Source organism: Jaculus jaculus, chromosome 9 (genome assembly GCF_020740685.1).
Source record: "Jaculus jaculus isolate mJacJac1 chromosome 9, mJacJac1.mat.Y.cur, whole genome shotgun sequence".
In the NCBI taxonomy this organism is placed as follows: domain Eukaryota; kingdom Metazoa; phylum Chordata; class Mammalia; order Rodentia; family Dipodidae; genus Jaculus; species Jaculus jaculus.
Window position 1 is genome coordinate 110,190,657 of NC_059110.1, and position 25,955 is coordinate 110,216,611.

Here is a 25,955-nt window from a genome sequence, read left to right on the forward strand (position 1 = left end):
CAGCCACTGCAAACTCCAGATATGTGTCACTTTGTGCATTTGGTTTTACATGGGTACTGGGGAATTGAACCTAGGTCATTAAGCCTTGCAGGCAAATGCCTTAACCACTGAGCAATCTCTCCAGGCTGGTTTTGTATCCTTGGGTTCAAACAATCTTCCTGGCTCAACAGGTACACCTATGCCTGGCTGTTCAGAGATGTTTACTTGTGTTTGGTTATGTGTCCAGGCAGTGGCATGATTAGGATTCAAACTAGACCAGGTATAAAGTCTACAGGGGCAAGGACCCCTCTAGTCTTACCAATGACCACTGCAGAATGACTAAATGAACTTCAGAACATCTTTTAGAGTCTCCAAGTAGTTTTTCATAAGCTTTAAAAACTAAAGTGCTAACATCCTACCAATGTAGACACTTTTCTTTTTTTCACTCTGTAGTCTCAAGGTGACCTCTAACTCAGAGCAATCCTCCTACCTCTGCCTCCCAAGTGCTGGGATTAAAGGCGGGTACCACTATGCCAACCTGACACTTCTTTTTTTTTTTAAATATTTTTTGTTCATTTTTTATTTATTTATTTGAGAGCGGCAGACATAGACAGATAGAGGGAGAGAGAGAGAATGGGCGCACCAGGGCTTCCAGCCACTGCAAACGAACTCCAGACACGTGCGCCCCCTTGTGCATCTGGCTAACATGGGACCTGGGGAACCGAGCCTCAAACCGGGATCCTTAGGCTTCACAGGCAAGCGCTTAACCGCTAAGCCATCTCTCCAGCCCACTTTTTTTTTTTTTTTTTTGAGATGGAATCTCAATATATAGTCTAGACTGCTATTGAACTCACAATCCTCTTGCCTCAGTGCTGAATTACAGGCATGTGTCACCATGATTGGCTTGTAAGAACCACTTTTATAGCCTTTAGTAAGCGTTAGGTGTAGGCATAAAGCCACTTCAAGCTGGAGCAGGAGGCAGCTTGGTTTGAAGCAGATATCCCCCTGTTGCAGTCAGGTTCACATTGCTGATAGAAATCACCCAACCAAGAGCAGCTTGTGGGGAAAAAAAAAAAAAAAAAAAAAAAGGTTTATTTTGGTTTACAGTCTCCAGAGGAAGCTCCATGGTGGCAGGGAAAACGATGACATGAGCAGAGGATGGACATCACCCCCTGGCCAACATAAGATGGACCATAGCAACAGGAGAGTGTGCCAAACAGTGGCAAGGGGAAACTGACTATAAAACCCATAAGCCCACCCCCCAAAATACACTCCCTCCAGGAGGTGTTAATTTTGAAATCTCCATCAGCTGGGAACCTAGCATTGAGAACACCTAAGTTTATGGGGGACACCTGAATCAACCCCCGCCCCATAATCTCACATTTTGAGTGCTTGGCAATTTGGGAGGTCGAGCCTTGCCAAAGGAGTTGTGTTTCTGTGTGGACTATGTATGTCATAGCTCATGTACCCCTTGCAAAAACTTGGTTCAGCCAGGTGTAGTGGCGCACGCCTTTAATCCCAGCACTCGGGAGGCAGAGGTAGGAGGATCGCCGTGAGTTCGAGGCCACCTGAGACTCCATAGTGAATTCCAGGTCAGCCTGGGCTAGAGTGAGACCCTACATTGAAAAACCAATCATCATCATCATCATCATCATCATCATCATCATAAACCAGCCAAACAAACTTGGCTCACTCTCTTGCTAGGAAGTGCTGTCCAGTTTCTTCTCATGCAATGTTTTTCCCTGGCACCATGAAGCTTCCCCTGGAAAATGTAAGCCAAAATGAATCCAGCTGCTCTTGGTCAGGTGTTTTTTGTTTTTTTTTTTTTTTTAATTTTTTATTTATTTATTTGAGAGCGACAGACACAGAGAGAAAGACAGATAGAGGGAGAGAGAGAGAATGGGCGCGCCAGGGCTTCCAGCCTCTGCAAACGAACTCCAGACGCGTGCGCCCCCTTGTGCATCTGGCTAACGTGGGACCTGGGGAACCGAGCCTCGAACCGGGGTCCTCAGGCTTCACAGGCAAGCGCTTCACCGCTAAGCCATCTCTCCAGCCCCTGGTCAGGTGTTTTGTCCCAGCACTGAGAAGGCAACTTATGACAAGGCACATCCTGAAATCCCAGCACTCAGGAAGCTTGAAGCAGGAGGATTGTAATTTCTGTCAGCCTAGATTATGTAGTGAGAGTTTAATCTCACAAAACAAAAACAAGAAAAACCAACTCAAAATAAGTCTAAGTCATGAATCATTAAGGAAGTATGGAGTGGTGATAATCTTTTCTCTGCCTTCCAAAGAGTTTATTTGTATTTGTACCAGTCTGTGCTCTGGACAAGAGGAGTACGGCTGACAGCCTCATCTGGAGACAAGGAGAGCGTGACTGTACAGCAGAGGGCGCTGCAGATCCATAGACCTGGTCTTCATGCACTACTCCAGCCAGAGTTTGCCAGAGGCAGGAATCTTGAGTGTTTGATTTTTTTTGTTTGTTTTTTAATTTTAATTTTTAGAGTTTGATTTATTTGAGAGAGAGAGAGACAGACAGACAGAGAGAATGGGAGTGCCAGGACCTCTAGCCACTGCCAACGAATTCCAGACGCATGTGCCACCTTGTGCATCTGGCTTATGTGGGTCCTGGGGAATCGAATCAGGGTCCTTTGGCTTTGTGGGCAAGCGCCTTAACCGCTATGCCATCTCTCCAGCCCCGTGTTTGGTTTTTGAAAAAAAATTTTTTTTTTTGTGGTTTTCGAGGTAGGGTCTTGATCTAGCCCAGGCTGACCTGGAATTCACTATGTAGTCACAGCGTGGCCTTGAATTCGCTGCAATCCTCCTACCTCTGCCTCCCAAATGTGCCACCATGCCTGGCTCGATTTTTCTTTTGTCTTTACTGGCTTTAGGTGTTCTGAGACCCTATAGTAACTCTTCTTTTTTTCCTCTAGAAAACAGTAACATCTGAGAAGTAGCTGGGAGAAGGGAGGTAGATAACATCTTGAGGTTAGACAGCTCTTTTTTTTTTTTTTTTTGTGGTACAGTTTTCACTATGTAGTTTCAGGGGGACCTTAAACTCATGGCTATCCTATCTCTGCCTCCCAAGTGCTGGGATTAAAGGTGTGTGCCACCACACCTGGCTGACAGCTTTAATTTTTTTAAATTTTTAAATTTTTATTTATTTATTTGAGAGAGGCAGAGAGAAGGAGAGAGAGAGAATGGGCGCACCAGGGTATACAGCCATTGCAGACACATGTGCCACCTGTGCATCTGGCTTACCTGGGTCTTGGGGAATCAAACCTGGGGTCCTTTGGCTTTACAGGCAAGTGTCCCAACTGCTAAGCCATCTCTCCAGCCCTTTTAAAATTTATTATTTTTTTTTAAATTTTTTGAGAGAGGGTGTTGCTCTAGCCCAGGCTGATCTGGAATTCACCATGTAGTCTCAGGGTGGCCTCGAACTCAAGGCAATTCTCTTACCTCTGTCTTCCGAGTGCTGGGATTAAAGGCATGCACCACCATACCTGGCAGCTCTTTTTCTTTCTTTCTTTTTTTAAAAATATTATTTGTTTGCAAACACAGACAAGCAGAGAGAGAAAAGAGAGAGGGAGAGGAGAGAGAGAATGGCTATGCCAAGGCCTCTAGCTGCAAACTACAAAAGCATGTGCCACTTTATGCATCTGCTTTATGTGGATACTGGGGAATCAAACCCCAATCATTGGACTTTGCAGGCAAATGCCTTAACCACTAAACCATCTTTCTATCCCAGTTAGAATAGTCTTTGAATTCCACTGTATCTTTGTGAATGGAACAACTGCAGCTAAATAACCCATTGAGTTTGTTTGTTTCTTCATGTACAAGGATGGCTATTAATTCCATTGTGCATTTGCATCAGAAGCCTTTTTTTTTCCTTTTCAATTTTTTTTATTAACAACTTCCATGATCAGAAGCTTTTTAAAAATTCCTTTCTTAAAAAATATTTTATTTCAATTTATTTGACGGAGAGAAAGAGGAAGAATGAGAGGGTGAGAGAGAGAAAGAATGGGCACACCAGGGCTCCCGCCACCGCAAACGAACTCCAGATGTGTGCACCCCCTTGTGCATCTGGCTAACCTGGGTCCTGAGGAATCGAACCTGGGTCCTTTGGCTTTGTGGACAAATGCCTTAAGTGCTAAGTCATCCCTCCAGCCCTCAGAAGCCTCTTTACCAAGTTAAGGTTGCACAACAATTTCACATTTATATATCAAGGGCCTACTCTGTGATGGGCATAAAGCAAACATGACCTTGAAGAATTTACAGTTTAGTAGGGGGAGACAGATTTTAATCAAATCACACATGTGTAATTAAGTGCAACAAAGACATAGTCTTCAAGGTTGGAGAGGACAGATAGCTCCCTTCTGTAATGAGAGTTCAGTATGAAGGATGGAAATTTGAGTACAAAAAGGGAAAAACCCTTTCCAAGAAAGGGGACTAGTTAGGAGAGGCATAGATAGCTCAGTGGTAGAGTATTTACTTGAAGACATGAACCCTGGCTTTGAGTCCCAACACTGAAGAAAAAAGGGAAGTGGGAAATAGCTCACGCAAGGCCCATATATGTGAGAAACTGCCACAGCGGTAATGGGGCTGACCTGCATGGGAGAGATAAGGCACAGCTGGGTGGGAGATACAGCCAGAGAGAGGCAGGGGACAGATCATCAAGGGTCCCATACATCTTTTTAAAGAGTTTTGTCTTCAGTATAGGGAAAGCAACAACAAAAAACATGAACAATTGCTACCACAGTGTAAGAGCAAACTTCCATTTTGAAATGGTCCCTCTGGCTATAAGACTTACAGTGGATCTTCAACCTTCTCAATTCTGCTTTTGGGTACAGAAGTTGCTAAATCCTGCTGTCTGGAACTTTCTCCTTAGCTCTTGAGAATTTCAACATGTTTCACAAGGACAACTGCAATGGGTTCCTACCCAGTCTCACCTCCTCCACATAAGGGTGATTTTTATTATTATTATTATTATTATTATTATTATTATTTATTTTTTGGTTTTTCGAGGTAGAGTTTCACTCTAGCCCAGGCTGACCTGGAATTCACTATGTAGTCTCAGGGTGGCCTTGAACTCACGGTAATCCTCCTACCTCTGCCTTCCAAGTGCTGGAATTAAAGGCGTGTGACACTATGCCCAGCTAAGGGTGGTCTTATTTGATCTTCACAAAGTACCTGCCAAGTGAGCAAATCTACAATCCTTATCACCAATGAGAAAAACAAGGTCTGCTGATGCTGTGGGGCAGGCTTATGCCAGCTTGTGAAAGTCAGTTGTTAAAACTTCTGAACTTTTATAAACCAATTGTTGCAGTTACCTTTTCTTTGCTAGACCAACATCTGACCAGAAACAGCTTATGGGAGGAAAAGATTTAGTTCAGGCTTACAGATGCCAGAGGAAGCTCCATCATGGAAGAAGCCAGCTTACTCCAGCATCCACAGCAAAGAGAGAGAGAGAGAGAAGGAGAGAGGGAGAGGGAGAGAGATCAACAGCAGCAGCAAGGGGAAGCAGCCAGAACACAAACTGGCTCTCTACACACCTAGCAGGGCTAAACTCAAGATTCACCCCTAGTGACATGTCTCCTCCAGCAGAGATCTGCCTGCTGGAGGCTTAAGTAGGAAGTCTAATAATAATAATAAATATACAAAGCCAGGCCTGGTGACACACGCTTTTAATTCTAGCACTTAGGAGGCAGAGGTAGGAGGATTGCTGTGAGTTCAAGTCCATCCTGAGACTACAGAGTGAGTTCTAGTTCAGCATGGACTAGAAGGAAACCCTACCTTGAAAAACAAATGAACAAGGGGCTGGAGAGATGGCTTAGTGGTTAAGGCATCTGCCTGAAGAACAAAAGGGCCCAGGTTCAGTTCCCCAGGACCCAAGTAAGCTAGACGCACAAGGTGGTGCATATGTCTGGAGCTCATTTGCAGTGACTACAGGCCCTGGTGAATCCATTTTCTCTCTGTCTCTCCCTGTCTCTTTCTCTCTGAAACATAAATAAAAATAAAATATTGAAAATCAAAAATAATATAAAACAAACTACACAAACTAATGTTTAACTCATATTAAAAATAAGGGCAATACATTTTTATTTTACTTATTTTAATTAATTAATTAATTTGCAAGAGAGAAAGAGGCAGGAAGAGAGAGAGATTGGGCACTCCAGGGCCTTCAGTTGCTGCAAACAAAATCCAGATGCATGCATTTGGCTTACATGGGTTCTGGGGAATCAAACCTGGGACCTTTGGCTTCACAGGCAAGCACCTTAACTGCTAAGCCATCTCTTCAGCCTGGTAATACATTTTTTTAAATATTTTTTTAAATTTTTATTTATTTATTTATTTGAGAGCGACAGACACAGAGAGAAAGACAGATAGAGGAAGAGAGAATGGGCGCGCCAGGGCTTCCAGCCTCTGCAAAGGAATTCCAGACGCATGCGCCCCCTTGTGCATCTGGCTAACATGGACCTGGGGAACCGAGTCTTGAACTGGGGTCCTTAGGCTTCACAGGCAAGCGCTTAACTGCTAAGCCATCTCTCCAGCCCAGGTAATACATTTTTAAAACTCATAATTTGGGCTGGAGATATGACTTCATGGTTAAAGACACTTGCTGGCTAAGTTGGTCCAGATTCAATTTCCCAGTACCCACATAAAGCCACTTGCCCAAAGTGGCACATGTGTCTAGAGGGCAAGGGCAGGAGCTGGTTCAGTGGTTAAAAGTACTTGCCTGCAAAGCTGGCTGGCCTGGTTCAATTCCCCAGCCACTCATATAAAGCCAGACCAAAAAAGTGGCACAAGTGTCTGGCATTCAGTTTGCAGTGGCAAGAGGCCCTGCTACTCCCCCCACCCACACAAATAAATAAATAAAAATTTAGGGCTGGAGAGATGGCTTAGTAGTTAAAGTGCTTGTTTGCAGAACCAAAGGACCCAGGTTTGATTCCCCAGGACTCACATAAGCCAGATGCACAAGGTAGTGCATGTGCCTGGAGTTTGTTTGCAGTGGCTGGAGGCGCTGGCACACCCATTCTCTCCCCCTCTATTTCTTTCTCTGGGCCTCTCAAATGAATAAAAATAAATTAAAAAAAAAAAACAAGAAATCATGGGGTGGAGAGATGGCTTAGCAGTTAAAGCATTTGCCTGCAAAGCCAAGGACCAAGGTTTAATTCCCTAGGACCCACATAAGCCAGATGCACAAGGTGGTTCATGTATCTGGAGTTTGTTTTCAGTGGCTAAAGACCCTGGCATGCCCATTTTCTCTCTCTCTAGCTGCCACTTTCTCTCCCACTCTCTCAAATACATAAATAAAATAAAAATAAAGTTAAAAAATTTAACTTATCAAATAATGAATGGTATATTGCAGCTTGGCTCCTCTAAGCCTATCTAGTAAGGTTAGGTTGATAGACTGAAAGTAGTAGTTTGTAGCAACTGCTACAAACCAATGCTTGATTTATTGATTTGTTGATCAACTTGACATAAAAAAGTAATGGAGAGCCGGGCATGGTGGCACATGTCTTTAATCCCAGCACTTGGGAGGCAGTGGTAGAAGGATTGCTATGAGTTCAAGGCCACCCTGAGACTACATAGTGAATTCCAGGTCAGCCTGAGCCAGAGTGAGACTCTACCTTGAAAAAAAAAAAAAGTAATGGAGAAAGTGGATATGACAGTAATTCACATTTACTTTATAAAACAAAAACAGAAGCCGGGTGTGGTGGGGCACGCCTTTAATCCCAGCACTCAGGAGGCAGAAGTAGGACGATTACCATGAGTTCCAGGCCACCCCAAGAGTATATAGTGAATTCCAGGTTAGCCTGGGTTAGAGCGAGACCCTGCCTTGAAAAACAAAACAAAAAGAAACAAACAAAAAACTGTGCTGGAGAAATGGCTTAGCAGTTAAGATGCTTGCCTGTGAAGCCTAAGGATCCAAGTTTGACTACCCAAGTCCCAAGTAAGCCAGATGCACAAAGTGGCGTATGATTCTAGAGTTTGTTTGCTGTGACTAGAGGCCCTGGTTCATGCCCATCCTCTCTCTCTGCTTGCAAATAACTAAATAAATAAAATATTAAATATATGTAGACATGTATACAATAGCCAATTCCATATAACAGATTTTTATTGAATGCATCCACTGATTTTTTTTTTTTTTTTTTTGCCAAATGTGTGTGTGTGTGTGTGTGTGTGTGTGTGTCTGAGTCTGTGTGTGCGTGTGTCTGTGTGATGCTGGATGTTGAACCCAGGATGTGGTAAGTGCTAAGCATGAATTCAACTACTGCACTACATCCCCAACCCTTGCCTAACTTAATGCATAGCTAAACTGGTTACAAGTGACTAAGGAGTATAATTGTCACAGAAAAATTTTAAACATGTTTATTTATTTGAGACAAGAGAGAAGGAGAGAGAGAGAGTGTGAGAGAGAATGGGCACGCCAGGGCCTCTAACCACTGCAAACAAACTCCAGATGCATGTGCCACCATATGCATCTGGCTTACGTGGGACATGGAGAATTGAACCTGGGTTCTTAGGTTTCACAGGCATGTGCCTTAACCACAAGCCATCTCTCTAGCCTGTCACAGGAATTTTGGTCAGCTATTTTCCTTTGTAAATGCAAGCAGAAAGTGGAAAAACCAATCAACTTGATCAGGTTGCCAAGGCTGGAAACAACTTCTTTCCTGAGTTCGAACAGTTTCCTGAGCTGGAGACATGGCTCAGTGGTTAAAAGCTCTTGCTTGTACAACAGTTTACAGTGACTGGAAGAGTATTTCTTCAGTTTTTGTGCTATTCATAATGTAACAGCTACAGACATACAGGAAGTGTAAATCTTTTTTGTTTTTTTAAAATATTTTTATTTATTAATTTGAGAGAGTACAGAAATAGGTCAGGAGAGAGAGAGAATGGGCGTGTCAGGGCATCTAGCCACTACAAAGGAACTCCAGATGCATGTGCCCCCTTATGCATCTGGCTTATGTGGGCCCTGGGGAATTAAACTAAGGTCCTTTGGCTTTGCAGGCAAATGCCTTAACCACTAGCCCATCTGTTTTGTTTTGCTTTGATATTTTTTAGATATTTATTTATTTGAGAGAGAGAGAGAAAGAGAGGGAGAGAGAGACAGGGAGAATGCACGCATCAGGGTTTCCAGCCATTGCAAATGAACTCCAGATGCATGCGTCCCCTTGTGCATCTGGCTTACATGGGTCCTGGGGAATCGAACCGGGTTCCTTAAGCTTTGCAGGCAAAAGCCTTAACCGCTGAGCCATTTCCCCAGCCCTGCTTTGATTTTTTGAAGTAGGGTCTCACTCTAGCCCAGGCTGACCTGACACTTACTCTGCAGTCCCAGGCTGGCCTCAAACTCACAGTGATCCTCCTACCTCTGCCTTGAGAGTGTTGGGCTTAAAGGATTGCACCACTGTGGCCAGCTGATTTTCTTTCTTTGTTTGTTTAATATTTCTTTATTTGCAAGCAGAGAGAGACAGAGAGAAGAGACAGACAGAATGGGCATGTACCATATGAGCCAATGTCAGGGCCTTTAGGTGCTGCAGATGCTCTCCCGATTCATGCATCTGTCCTTAAGTGGCTACTGGGGAATTGAACCTGTATCCTTAGGCTTTGCAGGCAAGTGTCTTAATAGCTGAGCCATCTCTCCAGCTCCCAGTGTTTGTCTATTTTTTGTTTTTTCTTTTTCAAGGTAGGGTCTCACTCTAGCTCTGGCTGACCTGGAATTCACTATGTAGTCTCAGAGTGGCCTTGAACTCACGGCGATCCTTCTACTTCTGCCCCCTCCCCCGTGTGCTGGGATTAAAGGTGTGCGCCACCACCCTGTGTATATTTTTATTATTTGGAAATTGTATACTACATATCCTTTATATAAGCAAAATTATGCACAAGCACATTCACTGAACAGCACACCTTAGGATCTAGACCACGTTTCCATGTAGTCATTCGGTGCATCCAAGAGCCCATACAGACTCAAGGATTGATTCGGCCAAGGTCACATGTCACAAGTGCACATAGGGAGGACAAGAACGTACTGTTGAGACCAGGGACACTGCCCCCGGGGTCCAGGCCCGGGTTTCCCCCAGCAAGGCCCCACTCTACGAAGAGGTACGGCTCGGCCTGCCCAGGAAGTGAAAGGCAGGGGTCAGGGCAGGAGACCAACGCGGGCAGAGAACCAGCTCACTGCCAATAGCGCCGGTGTGTGTGGAGGGGGGCAGGGGGAACGTCAGGCGCACCGCGGGCGCGCGCTGCACATCCCGGGAGGGGGCGTGGCCAGCGTCCGGAAGTGACGCACGCAGGGGGCGGTGCTCGGCGGCGGCGGCGCGCGGCCTGGGCTCCGCTCGCTCGCCCCCCGCCCCGCCGCCCGCTCTATGAGGCAGAGGCCGCGGCGGCCGTTCGTGCTGTCGCTCCGGGGGCCGCGGCGGGCGGGGCTCCGGCGGGGCCCGGCCTATTCCCCAGCCCAGCCCGGCTCCCAGCCGCCCGCCCTCCCTCTCTCTCCCCGATGCAGGGGGCTGAGCTCCGGGATGGCGAGGCGGCGGCGGCGGCCGCTTCGTACCGTGTCTTGAGCCGTCTCCTCGGCTACGGAGAGACGGCCCCTGAGCCAGGCCCGCCGCAGCCGCAGCCGCAGCCGCAGCCGCAGCCGCCGCCGCCGCCCCCGGGCCATGGCCCTCCGCCGCCGCCTTTCCTCGCGCGGCCCGGCCCGCGGGGTTCCCGGCCGCCGCAGCTGATGGTGTTCCGCAACGTGGGTCGGCCGCCCGAGGAGGAAGACGCGGAGGCGGCTCCGGAACCGGGACCCTCGGAACTGCTGTGCCCCCGGCACCGTTGTACCCTGGACCCCAAGGCCCTGCCTCCGGGCTTGGCGTTCGAGCGGACCTGGGGCCCGGTGGCTGGATTAGAGGCGCAGTTGGCGGCTCTGGGGCTCGGGCATCCGATGGGATCGGGGCTCAAGACGGTCGCCGGAGGTTGCTGTCCGTGCCCTTGCCCCCCGCAGCCGTCCCCTCCGCAACCCCAGCCGCCTGCTGCCGTCCCGCAGGCCGGGGAGGACCCCACGGAAACGAGCGACGCGCTGCTGGTCCTGGAAGGCTTGGAATCGGAGGCCGAGAGCCTAGAGACTAACAGCTGCTCGGAAGAGGAGCTCAGCAGCCCGGGCCGTGGAGGAGGAGGGGGTGGCCGGCTTCTGCTGCACCCTCCTGGCCCCGAATTGCCCCCGGTGCCCTTCCCGCTGCAGGACTTGGGCCCTCCTGGGCGCCTGAGTCGAGGGGAGCAGCAGCTGCAGCAGCAACCTCCCCCGCCGCCGCCGCCGCCTCCCGGGCCCCTCCGGCCCCTCGCGGGTCCTTCTCGGAAGGGGTCCTTTAAAATCCGCCTCAGTCGCCTCTTTCGCACGAAGAGCTGCAACGGTGGCTCGGGCGGTGGGGACGGGACCGGCAAGAGGCCTTCTGGAGATCTGGCAGCTTCAGCTGCGAGCCTGACGGACATGGGAGGCTCAGCGGGCCGGGAGCTGGATGCGGGGAGGTGAGACGGGCTGGGAGGGGAGGGGTTGGGAGGCTGGCGACAAACTTGGCATTTCTTGTTTCGTTTCCCGTTTTTGTACTGGGAACACAGCCCTGGCAATTCTCAACGTAGGGTCTTAAAGGAGGAGGCAGAGACTTGTGGCTAAAGGTGGTGACATCTCGCATTGGATCAGAGCTAATTGTGGAAACAGCTTTCACTCTTAGGTCTCACTTCTCTGCTAGCTGGTTAGCATTTTCTCTCTCGTTGGGGAATGATTGGAATCCTCCCCCACCCCACCTCTGTCTCGGCCCCCGCTTTTATACTTTTCTGAAATGTCTTGACTTCTGCATCACCTGCAGGAAGGTTGTTGGGAATGTTGGCTTTGGGGGCAAAAAGCTGGTTATCGGTCTCCTTGCTTATTCTCTTGACTACTTATTCTGTGTACCCTCCCCTCACTCTTCACATTTATGCATACAAATGAACTGAGGAACTTGTGACATTAAAGACCAGCAATCACCTGGGCATCTCCTCTATTGTTTTGTCTTCCTGGTTGTTCTCTTAGTATACTTTCTATCTCTAGTGTGTGTGTGTGTGTGTGTGTGTGTGTGTGTGTGTTTCTTTTGCCTCTCTCTACCTTCCTCCCGTGAGAATTTTGAGTGAGATATAGACATTGGTACATGAGTTCTAGGCCGTTAATGAAAATTCCAAACTTAGACATTGAGGTTTTTTTTCCCACTTTTTTTTGTTTATTTTTATTTATTTGAGAGAAAGAGGCAGAAAGAAAGAGAATGGGCACACCAGGGCCTCCAGCCACTGCAAATGAACTCCAGATGCATGTGCCACCTTGTGCATCTGGCTTAGGACATGGGTACTGGGGAGTCAAGCCTTGAACTGGGGTCCTTAGGCTTCACAGGCAAGTGCTTAACCGCTAAGCCATCTCTCAGCCCCAGACATTGAGATTTTTACCCTTGAAAGAGTAGATTGATTTTTGACATCCATACATAGTTCTGTAGTGTTAGTTTGAAAAGCTGTCAACTTTTGTGTCAGTGAAATGACATATTTTGTAACTGTCATTATGGATTGTAGTTTTGAATGGGTCTTAGAAAGACTAGACTTGGTCTTTTGTTGAGTTAGGCTTTCATTATGGTCCTCAGATTGGTTCTTGAAGTCATTGGTTGCCTTAGAAATCTTAAAATACATATATATAGATATAGATATATGTGTGTGCGTGTATTGGGTTTTCGAGGTAGGGTCTCACTTTAGCCCAAGCTGACCTGAAATTCAGTATATAGTCTCAGGGTGGCCTTGAACTTACGGCGATCCTCCTACCTCTGCCTCCTGAGTGCTGGGATTAAAGGCGCGTGCCACCACACCCAGCAAATATTTTACTTATTTATTTATTTATGACAGGGAGGAAGGGAGAGGGAGAGAATGGGTGTGCCAGGGTCTCCAGCCACTGCAAACCAGCTCGACACATGCATCACCATGTGCATTTGGCTGATGTGGGTTCTGGGGAGTCCAACCTGGATCCTTAGGCTTCACAGGCATGTGCCTTAAGTGCTAAGCCATCTCTCCAGTCCCTGGCCTGGATCTCTTGATCTTTCTGTCTCAGCCTCCAAGTGCATTTACTATAGGCCCATGGTACCCTGTCTAGCTGGTTGTTTTTTTTTTTTTATATGGTTTATGGTTTATGTGATGGATTCTTGAAACATACTGGCATCCCCAAACTTCTGCTAAAACATAGGTAAACACTATAAATTGATAAGCTTTGTGCACTAGAATTACTGATAAGGCTTTTTGTTTTGTTTTTAAGGTAAGGTCTCACTCTTGCTCAGGATGACCTGGAACTCACTCTGTAATCCCAGGCTGGCCTCAAACTCACAGTGAACCTTCTACCTCTGCCTCTTGGGTGCTTGGATTAAAGGCATTAACCAACATACCCAACCTCATGTAAGGCTTTTTAAAAGAGAAGTGTATCTGGGGCCCAACATGTGAGTTTATTGTTTTGTTTTTTTGAGGCAGGGTCTTACTATAACCCTGGACGACCTGGAACTTAACTTACTCTGTAGTTCGAGCTGGTCTTGAACTCACATCGATCCTCCTACCTCAGCCTCCTGAGTCCTGGGATTAAAGTTTCGTGCCACCACACCCGATTTATGCTGGCATTTTTTTCTTTTTCTTTCTTTTATTTTTCCAGGCAGGGTCTTGCTCTAGCACAGGCTGACCTGGAATTCATTATGTAGTTTCAGGGTGGCCTTGAACTCATGGTGATCCTTCTATCTCTGCCTCCCGAGTACTGGAATTAAAGGTGTGCTCCACCACTCCTGGCTTGTGCTGGCATTTTTATTTGGGTTCTGGGGATTTAACTCATGTTCTCTTGCTTGCATAATAGCACTTTATCCACTGACCTAACTCACCAGCCTCAATAATTTAAAATTTCCTTTTATTTATTTATTTTTATTTATCTTTAAAAATTTTCTTTTTATTATTTGACAGAGAGGGAGAGAAAGAATGGGGGCGCTAGGACCTTCAGTCACTGCAAATGAACTCCAGATACATGTGCCACCTTGTGCATCTGGCTAACATGGGTCCTGGGGAATCAAACCTGGGTCCTTTGGCTTTGCAGGCAAACTCCTTAACCACTAAGCCATCCCTCCACCCCTTCTTTTTATTTTTAAAAATACATTGTTTAAAGCCAGGCGTGGTGCACATACCTTTAATTCCAGTACTCGGGAGGCAGAGGTAGGAGGATCACTGTGAGTTTGAAGCAACCCTGAGTCTACATAGTGAATTCCAGGTCAGTCTGGGCTAGTGTGAAACCCTACCTCGAAAAAAAAAAAAATTGTTTTTGCAAGCAAAGAGAGAGAATATGAATTAGTGTGCCAGAGCCTCCAGTTGCTGCAAACAAACTCCAGATGCATGTGCCACTTGGTGCATCTGTTTTTACCTGGATGCTGGGTAATTAAACCCTGGTCATTAGGCTTTGCAGGCAAGTTCCTTAACTGCTGAGCCATCTCTCTACCCCCTCCCTTTTTTTTGAGGTAGGATCTCATTCTAGTCCAGGCTGATCTGGAATTCACTATGTAGTTTAAGGCTGGCCTTGAACTCCTACCTCTTACCTACCTCCCAAGTGCTAGGATTAAAGGCATGTGCCACCATCAGCAATAATTTGAAAAAAAAATTTTTTTCCAAGGTAGGATCTCAGTCCAGCCCAGACTGACCTGGAATTCACTATGTTGTCTCAGGGTGGTATTCAACTCATGGCAATCCTCCTACCTCAGCCTCCTGAGTGCTGGAGTTAAAGACATGCGCCACCATGCCTGGCTTAATTTGAATTTTTTAATACACTCTCCAGTTGGTCCTGGACTGTAGACCATGAATTCATGGATTTCTCAAAGGAACTCAGATATTCCCAAGAGGAAGGTGTGGGCATTGTTTGTCTATGTTGCCCTTTCTGAACAGCTGTGCCATGAGTCAAACACAGATTCTCAGCTATTTGCCTCAGGGTGCTGTCTCTTCAGGTAGGTCCATATTTCTCTGCTCCTGATGAACTCATGCTGGGAGCTCAGGTCTTGAATAGCTGATAGGCTCTACATTTGATGCTCCACTTACCAGTCCAGATGAAATTTTCATCAGATGGGGGTGGAGGGCAGGATTGAAACTGTGAGTAATGACATAGGATAGGTTGCTAATTTTTATGTGGTTTGTCTTGCCTTTGTTCCATATTGACCAGGATTTGGTCTGAGGTTCAGTTGCCAAATATGAGGTGTGGTGTGAAATTAGCTGCTATGTCCAATAGATTAGAAGCAGAAAAGGCGTATAACATTGTATGGTTTTTTGCCTTTGGAAGCAGAATTTAATGGTCATTGGCTGCTCTGTCATCAACCCTCACAGTAAGCACAATACAGATTTCTGCTGCAGCGCAAATTGGGCTGTACCTCTGCAAAGAAGCTTAGTTCAGGGCACTGGAGAATTACATTTTTTGGTCCAGGAGCTTTTTCTGATGAATTGGAGAAGAGCTGGGCATTTGTGTGTAAACGTTTGGTTGACTGCTGTTTGGAGGCTGCACGTTGTGTAGAGAATGTGAAAGTTTGCATTCCATTTAGAACTCCAACATTAGCTGTGAGATGGAGGGCACATTTCTCATCTTCATGCTTCCCTGTTTCATCTGTAAAATGGGAGCAATGACTGTCTCCTTCCTGTCCTTGGAGGAATAGAATGCAGACAAGAGAAATCTGGATGGAATATTTTATGCTTCTTGGAAGAGAAGTAATAAGACTGAATTGGTAATTTTTTCTGTGCTAAGCTTTGGTGCTGCTTGCTAGCTTTTCCACAGCTGAGTATGCGCCAGTCTTGCTGGCAGCCTTGCGGCTGTTGAGAACCTTGCTAAGTCTGGCCAGGGGAGTTGTGATTTCTGTGGATCTGCGCCTCCTAAGCAAGTCCTCCCTGTTGAGAAGGATGAGTTTGGATTTTCAGTGTGGGCTCTTGTTTTAATTGGCAGGACCTGAAACAGTGAGAAATTTCAGTGTTTTGCCAAAGGGTATAGGGCTTTCTTTTTATTGTTGGTTGGAGTTAATTATGGGCCTCAGCTGTCTTTGCTGTGTAATTTGGGGCATTTACCAATAACCTCTAGGCATAATTCTCTTTGGTCCTCTCAACATCTGCCTTTCCCATCTACAGTCCCACAGCTATTGACAAGATAGTACTTCTAGCATCATTCAAGAAATGGTTTTTAAAAATACTTTTACTTATTTATTTGTGTTTTTTTTCCCCCCTGAGGTAGGGTCTCACTTTGGCCCAGGCTGACCTGGAATTCAGTATGTAATCTCAGGGTGGCCTTGAACTCACTGCAATCTTTCTACCTCTGCCTCCTGAGTGCTGGGATTAAAGGTGTGCGCCACCACGGCCAGCATTTGTATTTGGGGGTGGGGCAGATATATAGAGAGAATGGGCGCATCATTGCCTCAAGCTACTGCAAATGAACTCCATATGCATGTGCCACCTTATCTGGTTTACGTGAGTACTGGAGAATGGAGCCTGGGTCCTTAGGCTTTGCAGGCAAGTGCCTTAACTGCTGAGCCATCTCTCTAGCCCCCTAGCATCATTTTCATAAGGCTGAACAGTTTCTGTGTCTTAACACTAAACAAACTCAACTTTTGGATCTGCTTAAATGGACCTGCTCAGTATACTGAGTCTTAAGAGTAGTACAGATTAGTTTAGAGAACTTAAAAAAAATTATTTATTTATTTGAGAGAGAAAGAATGGGCATGCCAGGGCCTCTAGCCACTGCAAAGGAACTCCAGATGGATGCACCTCCATGTACATCTGGCTTATGTGGGTACTAAGGAATCAAACCTGGGTCCTTAGGCTTTGCAGACAGGGACCTTAATGGCTAAGCTATCCCTCCAGTCCAAGAACTCTTTATTTTATTTTTTTTTAAAGGTAGGGTCTCATTCTGGCTCAGGCTGACCTGGAATTCACTGTGTAGTCTCAGTCTCAGGTTGGCCTTGAACTCACGGCGATCCTCCTACCTCTGCCTCCCAAGTGCTCCCACATGCCAGACTCTTTTTTTTTTTTTTTTTTTTAAATGAAGTAAGAAATAAGCATGCCAGCAAATCAGGTTTCTGTTCTTGGGAACTGGGCTAGGCCTTATACCACACATATGTCAGAATTTAGAAAACTGGGCTTGATGCCTGTGGGCCTCAAAGTAATACAGAACTTTGCTATTTCAAGAAAACCAGTGGAGTTTCCTTGTCTGTTTCACATATGTTGAGCTAATTGTCTTCCTTTAAATTTAGTGGGGAAAAAAAAAGCCGGGCGTGGTGGCGCACGCCTTTAATCCCAGCACTTGGGAGGCAGAGGTAGGAGGATCGCCGTGAGTTCAAGGCCAACCTGAGACTACACAGTGAATTCCAGGTCAGCCTGGGTTAGAGTGAAAAAAACAAAATCAAAAAACCCCAAAAATTTAGTGAAAAAAAGCATTTGATCTATCCTTTTTGAATCATCGCATAATACCCACTCAGTTGGGAATAGGTACCACCTTGTTCTCTTTTCAAGATTGGTCTTTACTGAGTTAAAAGTTGAGGCTATTCATGGTTATGAGGTGGAGAAATTGAAAACAGTTCTATAGTGATTTTCTATTTGGGGAAAAGAAAGATGCAATTCTGGATAGAGAGGCTGCCTTGAATAAATTTGGGGCCCTGCTCTTGTGGATAGACCTGGAAGATAGCAGAAACCTTTTCTTGTCTTTTTTTTTTCTTTTTTCCTTTTTGGTCATTTTTTATTTATTTATTTGAGAGCGACAGACACAGAGAGAAAGACAGATAGAGGGAGAGAGAGAGAATGGGCGCGCCAGGGCTTCCAGCCACTGCAAACGAACTCCAGACGCGTGCGCCCCCTTGTGCATCTGGCTAACGTGGGACCTGGGGAACCGAGCCTCGAACCAGGGTCCTTAGGCTTCACAGGCAAGCGCTTAACTGCTAAGCCATCTCTCCAGCCCAGAAACCTTTTCTTTTATAGTTTCCTTGGGTCTGGCTTTTTCCAGCTTTCTGTCAGCTGGTCTACATACATAGAGGAGGTTATCAGCTCAGCTCCAGCAGGATTTCTCAGTGGTCTTGCAGCCCAAGTATGTGGAGTCTTCAGCAATAGGGTCTTACCAAGGGCTTCAGCAATGGCATATTATGTTTTGGGGGCATCAGGGAACTCTCTGGCCAATAACTCAATGGAAGGTATCCCATCCCTGGCACTGAAAATTTTCTAGTAACAATCTATGGCTCCTGAGTGTTCCATTGTCCAAAAAAGTAGGTTTCCAAATGATTTATTTATATTCTCTTAGATTTTGATTAGCCCTCCCTCTACCTTTCCTTTACTCAGTCTCTTTCCCTGACCTCACTTCGGCCTTTTCACCCCCATTAATTTGTTCTTCTACTTATATATACAATATCAACCTATTAAGTACTCCCCTTCTTCCTTTCTCTTCCCTTTATATCTCTTTTCTAGATTACTGGTCTTTGCTACTGAGTTTTCTTCCTTCTCACACAGAAGCCTAATCATCTGTAGCTAGGATCCACATATGAGAGAGAACATGAGACGCTTGGCTTTCTGGGCCTGGGTTACCTCAGTTAGTATAAAGTATAATCCTTTCCAGACCCATCCATTTTCCTGCAAATTTCATAACTTCATTTTTCTTTACCGCTGAGTAGAATTCCATTGTATAAATGTACCATATCTTCATTATCCACTCATCAGTTGAGGGACATCTAGGCTGGTTCTATATCCCAGCTATTGTGAATTGAGTGGCAATAAACATGGTTGAGCAAGTATAAGGTAATGAGACGAATCCTTAGGATATATGCCTAGGAGTGCTGTAGCTGGGTCATATGGTACATCTATTTTTAGTTGTCTCAGGAACCTCCACACTGATTTCCACAATAGCTGGACCAGATTGCATTCCCAACCGAATAGAGGGGTTCCTCTTCTTCCGCATCCTTGCCAGCATTTATGGTCATTTGTTTTCATGATGGTAGCCAATCTAACAGAATGAAATGGAATCTCAATGCAGTTTTAATTTGCATTTCCCTGATGACTAGGGATGTAGAACATGTTTTTAGATGTTTATATGCCATTTGTATTTCTTCTTTTGAGAACTCTCTATTTAGTTCTATAGCCCATTTTTTAATTGGGTTATTTGATTTCTTATTATTTAATTTTTTGAGTTCTTTGTATATCCTAGATATTAATCCTCTGTCAGATGTATAGCTGGCAAAGATTTCTTCCCATTCTGTAGGTTGCCTTTTTGTTTTATTCACAGTGTCCTTTGCAGTACAAAATCTTTGTAATTTCATGAGGTCCCAGTGGCTAAACTGTAGTTTTGGGTTTGTTTGTTTTTTTTTTTTTTTTTTTCAAGGTAGGGTTTCACGCTGGTCCAGGCTGACCTGGAATTAACTATCTATGTAGTCTCAGGGTGGCCTCGAACTCTCAGCAATCCTCCTACTTCTACCTCCTGAGTGCTGGGATTAAAGGTGTGTGCCATCACTCCCAGTTAAACTGTAGTTTTATTGCCTGAGCAATTGGGGTTATATTCAGAAAGTCTTTGCCAAGACCAATATGTTGAAGGGTTTCCCCTACTTTTTCCTCTAGCAGTTTCAGAGTTTCAGGTCTGATATTAAGGTCTTTAATCCATTTGGACTTAATTCTTGTTCATGGAGAGAGAGAAGGATCTACTTTCATCCTTCTACAGATACGTAGCCAGTTTTCCCAGCACCATTTGCTGAAGAGGCTGTCTTTTCTCCAATGAGTATTTTTGACATTTTTGTCGAATATCAGGTGGCTATAGCTACCCGGACTTACATCTGGGTCCTCTATTCTGTTCCATTGATCTACATGTCTGCTTTTGTGCCAGTACCATGTTGTTTTTGTTACTATGGCTCTGTAGTATAGGTTAAAATCAGGCATGGTGATACCACCAGCCTTATTTTTGTTGCTCAGTATTGTTTTAGGTATTTGAGATTTTTTGTGCTTCCAAATGAATTTTTGGATTTTTTTCCCTATTTCCATGAAGAATGCCATTGGAATTAAATGTGTAGATTGCTTTTGGTAAGATTGCCATTTTTACAATATTGATTCTTCCGATCCAAGAACAAGGGATGTTTTTCCATTTCTTAGTGTCTTCTGCAATTTCTCGCTTGAGTGTTTTAAAGTTTGCACTGTAGAGATCCTTTACTTCCTTAGTTAGGTTTATTCCAAGGTACTTTATTTATTTATTTTTTTTTTGATGCAATTGTGAATGGGAGTGATTCTCTGATTTCATCCTCTGTGTGTTTTTTGTTAGCATATAGGAAGGCTACTGATTTCTGTGTGTTTATTTTGTATCCTGCTACATGGCTGTAGGTGTTTATCAGCTCTAAGAAGTTTGCTGGTAGTCTTTAGGGTTCTTTATGTATAGAATCATGTCATGTGCAAATAATGGTAAATTGATCTCTTCCTTTCCAATTTGTATCCCTTTTATGTGTATCTCTTGCCTTATTGCTATGACTAAGACTTTCAGTACTATATTAAATAAAAGTGGGGGCCCCTAAATAAATTTATTTTAAATTTATATTTATTGGGGGTGGGGGAGAATGGGCACTCCAGGGCCTCTAGCCACTCTGCAAAGGAACTCAAGATGCATGCGCCACCATGTGCATCTGGCTTATGTGGGTTCTGGGGGAATTGAACCTTGGTCCTTAGGCTTCTCAGGCAAGTGTCTTCACAGCTAAGCCATCTCTTCAGCCCCTTACATAAAAATTTAAACAAATTACTTGTTTAACTCATGTGTGCACACATCCCTCAATGTGTTCTCTTTAGGAACACCATCCTTGTCTACCATGTCAAACATTTTTTTAATGTGGGTACTAGGAATTGAATTTAGTTCCTCAGGGTTTTTTTTTTTTTTTTTTTTTATTTTCGAGGTAGGTTCTCACTCTAGCCCAGACTGACCTGGAATTCACTATGGAGTCTCAGGATGGCCTCGAACTCACAGCAATCTTCCTACCTCTGCCTCCCAAGTGCTGGGATTAAAAGCATGCGCTACCACGTCCAGCTAGTTCCTCAGGTTTCTGAGGCAGATACTTAATCTACTGAGCTATCTCCCTAGCTCATTTCTTTTTCTTTTCTTTTATTTATTTCTTATTTTTTGTTTTTTTTTTAAGGTAGGGTTTTACTCTAGCCTAGGCTGATCTGGAATTCACTATGTAGTCTCAGGGTGGCCTTGAATTCATGGCGATCCTTCTACCTATGCCTCCCAAATGCTGGAATTAAAGGTGTGCACCATCATGCCTGGCTATACTGTTCATTTCTTATTTTCTGTTTTCATTTATTTATTTGAGAGAGTGCAGTGGTGTGCTAGGGCCTTTTGCTGCAAGTAGACTCCTGATACATGCATCACTTTGTATGTCTGGCTTTAAGTGGGTACTGGGTAATCAAACCCATGCCGACAGGCTCTACAAGCAAGAACATTTATCCACTGGGACACCTGCCTAGCCCCTTATTTATCTATTTGTTTTTTGAGATTAGGTCTCATAATGTAGCCCAAGCTTGCCGTGAACTTGAACTGATTCTCCTGTTTCAACCCTCTTGAGTATTGGGATTACAGGGAGGCACAACCATGTCCAGCTATTGCTTTTTCTGTTTTTTGAGGTAGGGTCTCACTCTAGCCCAGGCTGACCTGGAATTCACTCTTTAGTCTCAGGGTGGCCTCGAACTCGTGGTGATCCTCCTACCTCTACCTTCTGAGTACTGGGATTAAAGGTGTGAGCCACCATGCCCAGCCCAGCTATTGTTTTTATGTTTTTGTTTGTTTGTTTTTTACTATTTATTTGTTTATTTATTTGAGAGAGAGGGGAGGGATGGAAGAGAGAGGATGGGCATACCAGGGCCTCTAGCCACAGCAAATGAACTCCAGACACCTGTGCCACCTAGTGCATCTGGCTGGGTACTGAGGAATCGAACCTGGGTCCTTAGCTTTGCAGGGAAGCATTAACCATTAAACCATCTCTCTGACTCTGGTGTATTTTTTTATTTATTTGAGAGAGAAAAAGAGGCAGATAGAGCGAATTGGTGCACCAGGCCCTCTAGCCTCTGCAAACAAACTCCAGGTGCATGTACCACCTTGTGCATCTGGCTTATGTGGGACCTGAGGAATTGAACTGGGATCCTTTTTTAACTTTTTTTTTTCAATTTTATTTATTTGACTGAGAAAGAAGAGAGAGAGAGAGAGAGAGAGAGAGAGAGAGAGAGAGAGAGAGAGAATGGGCAAGCCAGGGTTTCCAGCCACTGCAAACAAACCTCAGATGTGTGAGTCCCCTTGTGCATCTTGCTAACGTGGGTCCTGAGGAATCAAACCTGGATCCTTCGGCTTTGCAGGCAAATGCCTTAACTGCTAAACCATCCCTTCATCCCCCCCGCTTTTTTTTTTTTTTTTTTTTTTTTTGAGACAAGGGCAACCTCAAACTCACAATGTAGCCAGGGCTGGTCTTGAACTCCTGAACCCCTTCCAACCTCCCAAGCACTACACTCCCAAGCTCAAATCACATTTAAGCTCAAAGAGACCCACCATGCCTGGCCAAAAAGATTTTTTTTTCGAGGTAGGGTCTCACTGTAGCCCAGGCTGACCTGTGACTCACTATATGGTTTCAGGATGGCCTTGAACTCACAGTGATCCTCCTACCGTTACCTTCTGTGTGCCATGACTAAAGGCATGCACCATCATACCTGGCAAAGATATCTTTTGACTCATAGCATGACATGCTGAGAGCAAACTGCTTTTGTGATGTGGTGAGGAAGTTTTGATGGTGTCTGGGTTTTGGGTCCACGCTCTCTTGGTTTTTCAATCTCTTTTCACAAGGTGGTTGTGGTTGGCAGCTGTCTTAGAATGAGCTCCCTGGTGTTAGAAATTTCTGTCCATTTGAATATTGTAGCTTTCATTTGTGAGCATTCTCTCCACTATTTTCATTTGCGAGGTTTTAGACATTAGACTGCTTCTTGACTCTTCCTGGGAAGTTCCCTCCATAGGGTCTTTAGTTAGTTCATGATAGAGTTTTGGATCTGACCTTGCTGCACAGATGTCTGTGTATTGGAACTAAAAATGAACACATGGTTTTTGGGCCTGTAGCACATGAACAGACACTGGTTTATGATGTGTTGGAAATGGCACAGGCTGCCTGACTTGGCATTATGTGATTTAGCAGGGGCAGAGGTGTATTGGGGCTACAGAATCTAGTATTTAGGTATCCTAGTTTGGAAATTTCTTTAGGAAAGGATACATATGTCTTGGGGCCTCAGTAAAGTCAGTTTATGGGCAGGGGTAGATATTGCTATTGCATTGCTTGTATTTTAGGTTTCAATGAATTTGAAAACTGGCCAATGGTTATATCTATGTGTTACTGTCTGGTTTAATGCTTATAATTCCTTTTCTCATAAATTTATTGAGGTACAGATAAGAATTTAGAGGGTATAAATGGACAGAGGCATTCTCTTTGTTACTTACAGCTCAGGCAAGACAAACCAAACAAAAGACTGCTGGCCCCAAAGAAGACCATTACTGCTAAGGCCTCTTGTTTCTGCCCTGTCCTGTCATCTGAGGCATAGCCCACTAAATCCTCTCCTGTCCTTTCCTCCCCTCCAGTGTTTCTGCTGCGAGGATGTAATGGCCCACTGGCAAAGTTGCAATAGCTTAATTTTGCACCCCAGTGCTTCTCAAGGTAATCTGGGGAGGTGCAAATAACTCTGGGAGTACAGAGGGTTAGTTTAAATTGTTTATCTGGAGGACTGCAAACGTAGTTCAGTTGGTAGACTGCTTGCTTGGCATATAGGAGGCCCTACGTTCCGTCTCCAGTACTGCATCCGTATAGGCATGATGGCACATGCCTCTAATTTCATCACTTAGTATGTATAGGGTATAGAGGTGGAAGGTCAGAATGTCAGACTTCTCGTGTATGTAATGACTTCGAGGCCAGCCTGAGACATGTAAGACATGAACCTGTCACACACACACACACACACACACACAATAGCTTATCTCCTCATGGGGTTGACCTGCATCCCCAATGAGGAAGGCCTCTTCAGAAAAGGGACAGGGAGGAGGGAAAGGATGATACCAACATATGATGTTTGCATACAAAATATGTCCATATATAATAATAAAAATTGTTTTCAAAGCTTATCTAAAGCCGGACATGGTGGCACACACCTTTAAATCCCAGCACTCGGAAGGCAGAGGTAGGAGGATCACCATGAGTTCGAGGCCACCCTGAGACTACAGAGTGAATTCCAGGTCAGCCTGGGCCAGAGTGAAACCCTACCTCTAGAAACAAACAAAAAAAGCTTATCTATAGCTATGTTATTTATTTTACCTCCAAAAACAAAACCAAACCACCCCATCAGCTTAAAATGAGCTTCTATTTTTAAATTATTTATTTACTTATTTACTTTTTTTGTGTGGTAGGGTCTCACTCTAGCCCAGCAAACCTGAAATTCACTGTGTAGTCTCGAGGTAGCCTCCGACTCAGCAATCCTCCTACCTCTACCTCCCTAGTGCTGGGATTAAAGGTGTGCACCACCATGCCAGGCTATTTTATCTTTTTAAATTTATTTTAATTTATTTATTAGAGACAGAGAAAGGGAGAGGGAGAGAGAGAGAGAGAGAGCAAGCGCGAGCATGTGCACCAGGGCCTCTAGCCACTGTAAACGAACTTCAGATGCATTGGCCACCATGTGCATCTGGCTTACGTGGGACCTGGAGAATCAAACCTGGGTCCTTAGGCTCCACAGACAAGTACCTTAATCGCTAAGCCATCTCTACAGCCCCTAGTTTTTATTTTAGTTTTTTGAGGTAGGGTCTTTTTTGAGGTAGGTCTAGCCCCAGCTCACCTGGGTCTCTGTAGTCCCAGACTGGCCCTGAACTCATGATCCTCCTACCTCTGCCTTCTGAGTGCTGGGATTAATAGAGTGAGCTTTTATTATTCTAGATATGTCCTATATACAAATAGGGGTATAGAAAAATATATATGCAAGCAATAACTATATATCCAGGTACTCATAATTAAGCTGAGCAAATATGTACAATGTTATCAGTACCTTAGAAGACCTGAGATTTGTTTATCTGGTTGTACCTTGCTCCTCACTCAGGTAACTGCTATCCTCAGTTTTATGTTAATTGTTCCCCTGCTGGTTTTTGTTGTTGTTGTTGGTTTGTTTATTATTTTTCCTTTTTTATGGTAGGGGCTCACTCTAGCCCAGGCTGACCTGGAATTCATTTGGTAGTCTCAAGGTGGCCTTGAACTCTCTTACCTCTGCCTCCCAAGTGCTGGGATTAAAGGTGCTGTTTTTAAAGTAGTCTTCAAGATTGGTATTTTCATGAATGACTGCCATTAGAATGCTCACAGGAGTCAGGCATGGTGGTGCATGCCTTTAATCCCAGCACTTGGGAGGCAGAGGTAGGAGGATCTCTGTGTGTTCATGTGTTCAAGGCCACCCTTAGGACTACACAGTGGATTCTAGGTCAGCCTGGGCTAGAGTGAGACTCTACTGTGAAAAACAAAAAATAAAACGAACAAGCAACAACAAAAAAGAATGCTCACAGGATCCCTGAGACAGAAAATGCACTGGAGATTTTGTCAGGCAGCATCTCCCCTAAGCGACTCCCAGCCCTTTCACCTCCTAGCTCCCAACCACGAGGTGTCCTTATTTGCCAGGAAAAACTATCCTGGCACTCTCAGATAGCTCTGCCTGGGTGTAGAGTCAGATGTTTTTCTTTTTCTAGATTCTAGAAACTATGATTTTTCTCCTTCAAAATGTCGGGGGTGGGGGAGAGGATGATCTGAAGTGAGAAGGCCTCCGCAAGATGTGTGCATTTGGGTACTGCCGTTCTTCAGTGGTTGGCACTGAAGAGACTCGTCCCCAGCATGGGCAGATGGCAGAGTAATGCAGTTTCCTTTGAAAAGAGGCAAACAGCC

At 44.9% G+C, this 25,955-nt stretch overlaps 1 protein-coding gene across 1 annotated transcript in view; it reads left to right on the forward strand.

The window, feature by feature from the left end:
* The first annotated feature begins 10,473 nt into the window (after window positions 1–10,473).
* Window positions 10,474–25,955, forward strand: part of Socs7 (suppressor of cytokine signaling 7) — a 60,795-nt gene continuing 45,313 nt past the window's right edge. The window contains exon 1 of the mRNA XM_004655498.2: window positions 10,474–11,484. Coding sequence (XP_004655555.2) covers window positions 10,475–11,484 — 1,010 coding nt within the window. The 5' untranslated portion in view covers window position 10,474. The remainder of the gene's footprint in view (window positions 11,485–25,955) is intronic.